The following is an 11,931-nucleotide window of genomic DNA, read 5'->3' as shown; positions in this document are numbered from 1 at the left end:
TGTACAATAATCTATCTGCATACATATAGTAATACTCCAAAATTAATAAGAATCATACACCGAAAAGAAAAGGTTTTATAAAGATACTGTAGCTATAAGCTAATAATATTTTATTATATATTATGACAATATAATATATGATTTTGTTTTGAAATTAATTTATATCTTCATTTATGAGTTTTTCTAAAAACTTTTTTGTCTTAAAAGCTACAACGATACTAGTAACACACGATATCAAAGAAAAAAAATCTTTAAAATTGTGGGTGTCATAAAGCTATACTTGCAAAGAATATGCAGTCTTAAATGTTGTATATATAGTTTACAAATTAAGAATATGTAATAAGCCATGCATGTAATTTCAATGACCATAGATGCTGGGGATAACGATAAGACAACTAGCTATAAATATATCTTCAAAAGTCCATCTAACTAATTTAGCCAAGTTATTGTTTGACTTGAAAAATCTAATATAATTTTGATTGTTTCATTATTTTTCTCATGATAAACCTTAGTATTCGGAAGCGTAATTGAGTTTCGACTAATTTAGTTGAGTCGGATTGGCTCACTAAGGACTAAAACTCTCTCAGCGTGAATTTTTTATATTCACAGGAGTCTAATAGAAGACCTTACTTAAGCGGAATAAACACTAGAATTACTTAAACCAATTCACATTGATTGATTGTTTTATTATTATTTAAATGAACTTATAATTTGCTAATAGCCATGTACTCTTATATTTTTTTAGTTATTATTTATTTTTTTCGGTTCTTGTACTAGTACAATTTAATTTCATGTAGCTCATAATTACTTTTTTTTCTTCGTTGGAATGGAGGGCGAAGCCAAAAAGGAAATTCAATTACACAAGATCGGGTATGAAGACCCCGGAGATATTACTAATAAGAAGGGTGTTGATGTCCTCTAGTAGAAAGTGAAAAATGCGGAGACCCAACGAGAGATCTAATAACTTTCACGTAAGGCAATTTTTGCCACTGAAAGTATGGATAACGTAGCTTCCCAATCCTTGTCGAGCAGATTCCACATTGCTAGAACCAAAAGAGCAACTGAAGGCGATGACAATCCTTGTCATAAAACCAAGCAGTACGCAACCTCCGAATCTACAATTGTGACTCTCATAATTACTTACATTTAGTGTATATATTCTTTTTCAGTTACAAAGAGGTTTAAATATTTAGTACAAGGAAATAGAAATTTAAATAAATAAAAGGATATCGGTAGTTCCACTAGTGAGAATCGAAACTAAAACGTTTTGAATAATAAGAAAAATATGTGTAATTACACCGCATCCCTTTTTATATATAAAATTTTTCTTTGAGAAAATAGTCAATTTGATCCTCCAAAGATCACATTATCAACAATTTAATCCTCCAAAGAATTTTGCCAGCAAATTGATCCTCAAAAGATCGTTCCATTGGACAAATTATTCCCATTGTTAACTATTCGCCCATGCCGTCACGAAAATTCGACATGCAGAAGTTTCTCTCAATTACTTACGCTATTCATTTTATGATAGAGAAAAAAAGAAAAGGTGAACAACAAGATCAAAAGTGAAAAAGATGGGGAGATGCTTTTGTGATAAAAAAAAATGCTTAACAAACTTTTCTTATGAAAATTAAAATTAGTTATAAATCATAAAATATTGTATCTATTTACTAAACCAGTGAGGGATTTTTTTTTTATGAATCTATACCAATTATAGTTAAATTAAATTCTCTCAGGGACTTTTTACCTAATTAACATGCAAATGGATAACATGTTGGTGTCGTGTCAAAATCATGGCAATTAATCTCGACAATTGCAATAAACAGAATTTGCTATTTAAATTTTACCACTAAAGGAAAGAACTCATCTGATGGTTGGAACTCGGAAGCATGCAACAAACTAATACCATATACCTCAACTTGACTTAAAAGACTCACAAGAAGCACATTGTGGCTAGATCAGGTGGATGATCGAATAAGATTGGTCTTATAATAATCAAGGGTGGTCCAAGGAAAATTGGGGTCTAAAGTGAAACCGTAATAAGAGGCTTTTTATTTGTTTAACGATATTAATATAAATTTTTATGAAAAAACATTATTTTAACTTTTGGAGATCCAAAATTACTTTTTTCTCTAAGTAAGATGCAAAATTACTAATTAAATATTTATAATCAAATTCCTCTAACTTTTCATCCCAATGACAACTCACAAAATTAGAGCAAAAAAATACAGGAACAAAATTGGTTTTTCCAATTAAAATAGTCGTCAGACTTTGGTGAGTAATTGAAAAACAATTTGGACATTGGATGATTTAATTGAATGAATATTGAAAATCTGGTCCAATTAAAAAGAGTAAATTAATTTTGACATACAAAATGAATAAGTTTAATTTACTGTTAATGTTTATTAATTTGATCGTTGTTGAATTGATTATTTGTTTGGAAAACAATTGTGTAATCTTTCCAAAACACCAATCTGTATGTTAGAGGAGTTATTAGGAAGTAATTGAGAGAGATTAAAGAAACAAATAAGCAATTATTGGAAAGTGTGAGATAAATTGGGTTATTAGATAATTAATAGTGGCTTGATTTATTATACATGTCGGGTGAACTATGAATGCAAATTGAGGCTCTAAATAGATTGACATAAAGAGCTTGGGGATCAAGGGCCTCAAGCATAGAGCTGGCAATATTTCACACGATACGATAACACGACACAGAGTTAAACGGGATTAGGTTGGACATTTTTAATAATCGGTCTAAACGGGTCAAACCCGTTTAAACACGGTTAATAAGCGTGTCTTACCGAGTTGAAACCGTGTAATCCTATTATACACGATTAAACATGTTTATTTAGACATGTTTAATCGTGTTATTATAATCATGTAACTCGTTAACCCGTTTATGTATTTGGATTTATCAAAATATCCTTACGTAATCCTAACTTCTTAAGTCCCTAACCTGATTTCCTTTCCTTTCTTTCACCAAATTCAACACAGTACAACCGCACTTCCACTTCTACTTCTCTACTACCCTCCCTCAGATCTCATCTACGATTTGATTTCCTTCTTCTCATCCATCAATGGCAAAGTTTTGCTTCTTCGCTCTCATTGCTCTCCTCTCCGTGCACCTCGCATTGTCCGCAGATCCGCCTCAGATCTTGCCCTCCCCTGCTCCCAAGCTCGCCGCCGACTCCACTCCCACCATCTCCCCTTTGAAGCCCACGACTTCGCTAGCTCCCGCTCCAACCAATGCGCCTCATGGCTCGATCTCATCCTAAGCGTTGTTGCCTCCCTCGGATGCGGCTCCCGCCTCTTTCCCGTCCACATCCCCCTCCCCTCCATCTCAATCTCTGTGTTAATGTGTAAACATGTCGTGTTAACGTGTTCGGATAAACGAGTTAATCAGATTAACATGTCGTGTTAATGTATTCGGATAACTGAATTGATCGGATAAACAAGTTGTGTTAACGTGTTCGGATACCGTTTATAATCGTGTCGTGTATACGTGTACCTATCATGACACGTTTCGATAAACAGATTTAAACATGTCTAAACAGGTTGACACGAATATAAACGTGTCGAGTATGGGTTTTCAAAACCTGATCCGTTTAATAATCGTGTCGTGTATAGGTTATAACTTCGATGACACGAATCCGTTTAGACACGACACGTATAAACACGATACGACACTAATTGCCACCCTTACTCAAGCGAATGCTTTACTTGTTTGTAGCTTGGGCCGGCCCTGATTAATAATAATCAGGCTGAGGTTATCTCCCCAAAAAGAATATCATTGTAGCTCGATAGGATCTTTGAAAGGTTTATTTTGAAAAGTTAGAAAATTATTCTTTTATTAATAGATTTTACGAGCTGGTGTAAAAGAATTGTAAATTATTAATTGATGGCTAGAGCATGATTCATCTTAATGATAAGGTATAATTTGCCAACTAAATTAGATCTCTCATGATTAAAAATTATAAAATATATATTAACCATATAGTATACTCTCCTCTCCGTGGGGCAAACTTTAATTGCATTGCATGAGTTCTAATCTCATTGAAAATAGCTCACCGAACTTAATTTTTCCCTTAAATGAATGTGTAATTTAGATAACATGTCAAAATCATGGTAATTAATCGGAATCCACAAATGTTGCAATGTAAATATAGTCCGCAGCTAAATTTGATGCCTAACTGAAATATAATTAGTCAATAGGTTGAGAATGCCTTTGCCGTCACCCAAAAATTGGAAATAATTCAATTAAATGAACTTTCTGAAAAAAAAATGTTCAATTTAATCCGGACCACTTTTTTTTTTTTGTTATTATTATCGTGCTCCAGATAAGGTTGGAATGGGCGGTTGCGAGGGAACGAAGTGGATATTATTCCCCCGGTCAAAGGGTTGACCGGTATATACCCCATCTGACAAGGGGGACACGTGGCGGCAGGACAGTGGGATAAGAAGAACCTCAGAATTTTTTACCAAGGTGTCATGGTCTTGAAGATACCGACACGGTTTGTTTTCTTTTTACTCTTGCGATAGGTAAAATCAATCACACATTTACAAATGGCTTCACCAGGCGCGACTTTATATTATTCCAAGAGGGATCCCTCTAATAAATTCTAACGAGGGTTGATTAATTGGATTGTGTTTTATTTTTAGTTTTATTTTTTTATTACAAATGAGAGTTAAAATTTAGTATAATAAAAGAGAAATTCTTACATAATTAATAAATGAGCATAAATAGTCTCACTAGATATCAAATCTATCACTTTTAAATTAACAGTCTCGCTGAGATTGCACCCCTATGCCTGACTTCGTTCGCTTTGGCCACCTTGAAACCCGATGATTACCGACTTCCTGCTGTAGATGATTCTTGGAAGGAAGATGGAATTAACGGAAAGAGCTCGCGAACTGATAGATCTGTACATTACATGCTTCTTCACACAATTCAGAGAATTCGAGAGTCGAGACACAGAAAATCTGCACAGAAACGAAATATTCTCTCCTGTGACTTTGCAGAAGCTCTTCTTTCTTCCCTCGGTCTCCTCCCGTTTTACCGGTTACTTTTGCTGAAGTTAATGTAAGGATCAGAGGGTTTTGCCTCAGGGAAAGCTCCGTAAAAGTTTAATGTTTGATGTAATTTGCAGAAGAAAAACGTCATCCTTTGCTTTATTTTCCCTCCACACGGATCCTTTTTTTTTTTTTCCGGTCATTCATTGAACATCGTATAAATCAATTCTGCATGTCGAGACTTACGATTGCATTCGTATCACTCCAGCAATGCATTCGGGGACAGAAATGATACTATATAATATGATACCTGGTTAATCATCTTTTTTTTTTCTTAAATATAAAAGTTAGGTCGGATTATTAACCCATTGTGGCTATCCCAATTAAAGGAACTTAACCGTCACGAAATGTTCATTTCGCTATAACTCGCTGAGATTTTAGCTTAACTTGATTACCGCAGCTCCACTGACACATTAGTGGATTAAGTTCAAGATTCACTAGATTAAGCATTATGGGTCGGCCACCGCTATTCCATAATACACTCACATAGTGGCAAGCTCTACGTTCTCTATGAAGTTCGAACTCGTGATGTTCAAGTGGAGCGCTCGAAGTTTAACCACTAGACCACCGTATTGGTGGTTTGGTTAATCATCTCAAGTGTGGCAGTATCGCTCCAAATGATGTAGACCTCACGAAAGATTGTGAAACTTGACAACTTGAATCGTTTCCGAAATCGCCAAATACAGATTTAGATGAAAATGACTATTGACCCATTATTTATAGAGAAACAAGAATCAATAATATCAAGAATTATTAATTCATTATTTATGTAGAAAACCAATAATATCAAATTGTGTTGAACATCCTAAGCTGTCACATTTGATTGTTTGAAGGAATTCGATGAAAAACAAATGAGAAAAACCTCACCAAAACTAGTTTACCCTATGATTAACTACTCGGCCTTCTTTATATAAATCTAGGAGCAATTGGAAAGAAAATGAACTAGACAAATAGACTAACCAGAGCTTCCTAAAACTAGAAACAACAAAGGAAATTAAAGAAATACCACTTAGAATAGTTGACATTCATTTTATGCCAAGTTTAACAACTTGCGACTTTTCTTCAATGTCTACTCCAATTTAAGTTGGGCTATAAACTATCTCATGGCAAGTCAATTAAATATAACTGTTTGCAGGTCCAATTGAATTAAACTCCTCACAGCCCGAAAAGTTTATCGTCGAGCTCTCCATAATTTGTTGGATTCGTCTTGCCTTCGCTCGTATAATTGGTCCACTCGATACATGTAAGTCTCCAAGATCTTGTGCATCAGCTCTCTCTTCACGAATTCGATTTTTAAGTTTGTGTGCATCAGCCTTATCATCATGACCGCGATCCTCATCACCGAAACACCGCCGAACTCCGACATGTGAGGTATCAGCAGTTTTATACTTTTCAAGGTTAGGTCCCATGATTGGATGAGATTTCGTGGCATGTTGCTCGTTTGAACAAACATATGACATGACACATAAAGAGCATACTGAGAATGTATTGGAACTACAGCGGTCAAATTGGAATTAACTCAAAAACGAAAAATTTCGAAACAGCCCATCTTCATCTGCATTTTCTTGCAAATGGGTCCTTCTCGTTTCCTCTTTACTCTCTGTCTCTCTCTGCTTCTATACTCTGCTTCTTCGCTTCTCTGTCACAGTCTATCTATGGCGGACAGCGGCGAGGGGTACGCAGTGGAAGAGGCCAAGAGGAGATGCCGGCGCGTTACCGACAGCATAGGGAGGTTGCCATTATCGACCCCCGATTCCTGCAAGCGCACCCTCCACCGATTGGTCCTGGCCGGGCTCTCCTTCCTCTCTCGCTGGCCATCTCCTTCTTCGTCTTCCTCCTCCGCAGCTCCTCTTAGGTCCGTGACTCTGTTTATGATCAAATTACACTGTAGGGTATTAGCTTGAGCTTGCTTTGTGGCTCTGTTTGCTGAAAAATTGAACCTTTTCTGGTTGTTCTGCAGCATCAACATTGAACATTTGGAGCCTGTCCTTTACATTCTCCGGCAGCCATTCGTAAACGGAGCCTCTCGCGTCTGCAAGCCGATTCCTCAGTCCCCTGCAACCAACGGAGACAGAGGCAGCGGTTCAGGTTCGAAAACTGCCCATTCTATGCTGACATAGTATGTATAGTGTTAGAGGGAAGACGATTCGAATCATTGTTTCGGACCGGAACCCGAAGTATGTGTCCTGCGACGGATGTAATAGACAGTAAGGGATTGAGATCGAAGATTGGACACGTTTTAGCAGCAGCTCGATCATCGATCACGCAACTTCATCAGTCGTTCTGTTCTTTTCGAAGGGCATCGATTATTGTGTTCTTGAGGAGATCGAGCATAACTTTGGCGCTTCCGAGTTTGAGATGGGGATTCCCGACTTTTATTTTGTCAAGGAACAGGATGGTGAGTGGATAAACATAACACAAGGTCGTTTCGGGATCGGTCGCGCTTGAAATAAAAGTTGATGATTTTGAATGTGCTGCCTTGGATGAGGAATCTGGAGGAAGATGCTCGACATTGGGTTCTGAAGCCACAGAAGTTTCTGAAAAGAGATCTAGTTCTGATGCCTTCGCCGCGCTAATGTCCGGATTGAAGCCATCGCTTGAAGTGAATGAAATGGAAATTGTTCTATCTGGTGATCTGCAAGGTGGAGGCGAGCTTATAAATTTTGACACTAATGCTCTGGCTGCTCTTGAATCAGAAATTAGTAACGGTGGTGCAGAAAGGATTTTGTCGAAGTCGGACGGATGAGCTGAGGCATCGGTTTAAGGGCAATGTGGATTTCGTGATTTAACATGTCCGATACACAGAATGAATTTCTCCGCGTATCCATCGATGCATAAATTGCATATTGTTAGTGAATTTCATTTATGTGCTTCGACGTGTAATCAGGCGAAGTCTCAGCTTCAGAACCCAATTCGTGTGGAGGTGGGCTCGGCAATGTCTATGAAAAGAGGCATAATATGTGAAACCGTTCTTTCGGAGTTCAGAGTTTAGTATCTATGTGTGGAGGAGGGCCCAGAGAAAAGTTGAGAGCCGATCAGATTCTGGAACGCCTCTTGTACGTTAGTTAGTCCCGCTTTTATTTCTTTTGCTAAATGAACATTTTGGTGCTGATATTCGTAAAATTCATTGTCTAGACTATTCGCCCAAAAAAAATAAAGGAAAATAGAAGAGATGCAAAACAAAAAAAAGTTGAGTAAATCAATATGGGTGGATTCAAGCTGTTCGACGCTTGTTTCGTTTAAGTAAGATTTCATATTTGAGTTCTTATGAATGGAAAAAATTCATGTTGAGAGATCTTTACCATTTAGTGGATTGATCCGACTCGACTGAATTAATTTGCGCTCAATTGATATTCTGAATATAAGGATTTACACCAAAAAAAAGAAATAAAAAGATCCATTGTCCAATTGAATTCTTGACTTTTGGGGCCAAGGAATTTCCTCAGATAAAGATTGCTTCGCCATTTCAGTTTTGCTTTCTATTTTGAACTTAGCTATTATATTGATATTTAGGTGTATTTGGGTTGACCAAGTGATTTCCTTAGCAAATGAATTTCTTAGTTTCTCAAGAACTTTGAGGAGAAAATTAAGAGTGGAAAGAGGCAAGAGTAGCAAGCATATCGGAGGGTAAAAGCTAAATTTTGAGTGAAACATGAGTAGTCAAGTTCCCTTGCCACAACCCATGAGACCTATCCAACGGCAGCTCATTCCTACAATTAATGTGGTGGATTCTTATGATGAGGAGGCATATGAAGAGGAAGTTGATAATGACTCGATGCCTTCACTTGGAGAAAAAGAGGATATTGAGCTGCTTGAGCATGCCATCAATGGCCAAACATTAGTTTTTTTTTGAGTTCTCCACGTTCATGTAACAGAAGATAGTGATGTGTTGTAAAGAGAGAACATATTCTATACTCGATGCCATGTGAAAGATCGTGTGTGTAACCTGGTTATTGATAGAGGTAGTTGCGTGAATGTGGCAAGCACATTGATAGTGGATAAACTTTGCTTACATACCCAAAAGCATCCGAGGCCTTATAGACTCCAATGGTTGAATGAGAGCGGTGAAATGAAAGTAACCAAGCTGGCACTACTCTCATTCAAAATCGGGAGGTCAAATGATGAAGTTTTATGTGATGTAGTTTCCATGTAGGCAAGTTATTTACTGCTTGGTAGGCCTTGGCAATTTGCTAGGCAAACTACACATGATGACTACAAGAATCAATATAGCTTCGAAAAAGATGGTCGAAAGGTTACGCTTGTGCCTCTACCATCTCATCAATTGTATGAGGAGCAACTTCACATCAAGAAATCTGTGGCTGCAAACATAAAGAAAAGTGAGAGTATGGCTCAAACCGAAAAAGAAAACCGGTGTGAACGTAAGAGAAAAGAAAGAAAGTGAAGAGTGAAAAAGAGAGCGGTGAAAAAGAAAAGATTGAGAGTTCAATCATAGTAAAGAAAGAGAAAAATAAAATGAGTTTCTTTACAAAAAGATAAAGATAAAGAGTGTGTTTAAGGACAATAGGCCAATAGATTGAATATATATTCTCTTATGCAAGAGAGTATCATTTTTATATTGGATATACATTGTTTCTATACTTTGTGGACATATTTTTATCATTTGTATATTGGTTGAGGGTTCATTGAAACGTTATCTAATTACAAAGTTCATGCTTCCATCTGCAGTTGAGAAGGATGATTTATTGTTGTGTCCTACAGTTTGGAAAACAAATAAGCGAAAGTTTTCTTGTTTAAGTCATGCCACTCTGAAATATTTTTCCAGTTGATATATTTGAAAATTCTAAAGAGATCCTCGAATTGAAGTTTAAATGGTTGCTTGTGACAATTACAAATAATCTCAAAATAAAATAGGATATGTTAATACTATAATCCGCGTCTTAGTATCCAAATCCTCAGCTCTTTATCGTGGTTTGTCATTGCCCTATGAACATATGATTTGACCTACAAGGAAGCTTGACCATAAGGATTAAATAATAATAATAATAATAATAATAAATAATAAATTCGCTTAAAAAAAATTCAACAGAAACTCCCCCACATCCTTCGGATACGACAAGATTTAATTTTCAAGTATTAGATATGAATTCCACAAATTCATCAAAAAAAAGCTATGAATTCCACAACTCTCATAAAATATGGCCTCAAGTTCTAATTTTTCGCAATCAACTATGATATGGCATATGTAGGATAACAGACAGTAAATCCAAGAATGCGCTTAAATGTTTAGGGTGGGTCCCCAAACTGCAGGATCAGCTGAAGAAATAAATTGAATTATTACAACTTTTCATCGGTGGACACCAAAGCTTGTTCACAAATAAAATCTTACCCTGAGGCCGATCAAAACTATCCCATCTTTGTTAACAAAATTTCTCCAGGAGCCTGTGTATGTTCAGAAGTAGCTCATAAACTGGACAGCACGTCCGGCTAATGCTCTCAATAGTAAATCGATCATTCGATATATCTATATATATACATATATAGATCACTTCCGTGAGGGCAAGATGAAAAGTAAATCGATCATTCAATATTCGATTGATCATGGTTATCAGAATCGCGATTCGAATCGTAGAATCGTATGATTCTACGATTCAGGGGGTCACCGATTCCGAATCCACAGGGTGAGTCAGGATGGTGGAATCGCGGGCTGAATCGTAGAATTGCAGATTCGGACGATTCTGCGATTCTACATTCAGGCCCAAGTCGGCCCAAGCCCAGGCCCAAAAGCGGGCCAAAGCCCAGGTACGGTCTTCGATTTTGAGCTCTAATTCTCCCTTTCCCAAACTCATGCTTGCTCGATTGAGTCGATTATGACAGTTAGTTTTTCGCAACTTGGTAAGTCTGGTTATGAAACGGATGATGTGTTGTATGGAGATCACGGGGTTGTCTGTGAACTCGTTGAGAATCAATCTGCTTAACAAATTTTGTTACTTTCGCATTGAATCTCGGAACCTGCAAAAAACATGTCTAGAGGTTGGTTTCCGGAATCAAGCAGTTGTTTGTGAGGTCCTCTATTGGGAAGATCAATGATAGGGAGAGTTATAACGATCGTTTCGAGCCATTTGTTGAGACCAACACTAGGATGAGCCCTAAAGAGGCGTTCTTTGTGAGGAAAAGGAGAGTGAGCATCGCGGAGTGCATAGGGAGGATATCCAGGGAGCTTATGAGTGCGTTTGATTTCAGAGTTAAATAGCTTTAATTTTGATTTTGATTTTAATTGTGGAAAAGGACAAATGAGATGGTATTATAAATTTCACTTGAGAAACGTGTATTTTTTGTTGTGTAGTGGGTAGAGTTAAAATCAAAATCATGATTCTAAAATCAAACTCTGAAACTAAACGGGCCCATAGGTCCGTATCCTCCAGGAATCCTGGTAACTATCCCCCGGGAGATCATCACTGAGAGAGGATTGAATTATTTACTCAAAGCTAAGAGGAATGGTGCAACCATCACTGGAGCTTCTAATTCCGAACTCTCTTCCATTGTTGTGTGCTGTGAGATTCAGAAGAGAGTTCTGATTCTCTACCCGTGACTTATCAAATGCCCTTCTCCAGTGTATCTTCGATTCTGAGATTGAATTTGTATAAGAATTTACATCTTTTTTTTGTCCCAGTGTATAAATTTGTTACAATCTAATCACTGTTATTTGAATGAATAAGGATTAATTTCTTTTTTGTTTAGGAAAGTATGCTACATATATGTATATATGTTTTATTTTAATTATAGGTAGAATATTACGATTCACGATTCACGATTCACGATTTTACGACTCTCGACCAATTCTAGGTAGAATCGCGATTCTAACACCTTACGATTGATGATCGATCGATCAAACGTACC

General features: G+C 36.9%; 1 protein-coding gene across 1 annotated transcript; it reads left to right on the top strand.

The window, feature by feature from the left end:
• The first annotated feature begins 6,668 nt into the window (after positions 1-6,668).
• LOC116187448 lies at positions 6,669-8,039 on the top strand. The gene is made up of 2 exons (XM_031516149.1): positions 6,669-6,928; positions 7,034-8,039. The coding sequence occupies exons 1-2, from the start codon at positions 6,729-6,731 to the stop codon at positions 7,191-7,193; spliced, it is 360 nt and encodes a 119-aa protein (XP_031372009.1). The 5' UTR covers positions 6,669-6,728; the 3' UTR covers positions 7,194-8,039.
• Positions 8,040-11,931: the final 3,892 nt, after the last annotated feature.

Source organism: Punica granatum, chromosome 8, assembly GCF_007655135.1.
Source record: "Punica granatum isolate Tunisia-2019 chromosome 8, ASM765513v2, whole genome shotgun sequence".
NCBI lineage: Eukaryota > Viridiplantae > Streptophyta > Magnoliopsida > Myrtales > Lythraceae > Punica > Punica granatum.
Note: the sequence above shows the minus strand (reverse complement) of the source record. Positions and strands in the feature narration are given on the sequence as shown.

Excerpts from the sequence above, each read along its gene's own strand:
- LOC116187448 (XM_031516149.1), top strand. The coding sequence starts at position 6,729 with ATGGCGGACAGCGGCGAGGGGTACGCAGTGGAAGAGGCCAAGAGGAGA. Across the intron at positions 6,929-7,033 it reads TCCTCCGCAGCTCCTCTTAG|CATCAACATTGAACATTTGG; the intron begins GTCCGTGACTCT and ends GTTGTTCTGCAG.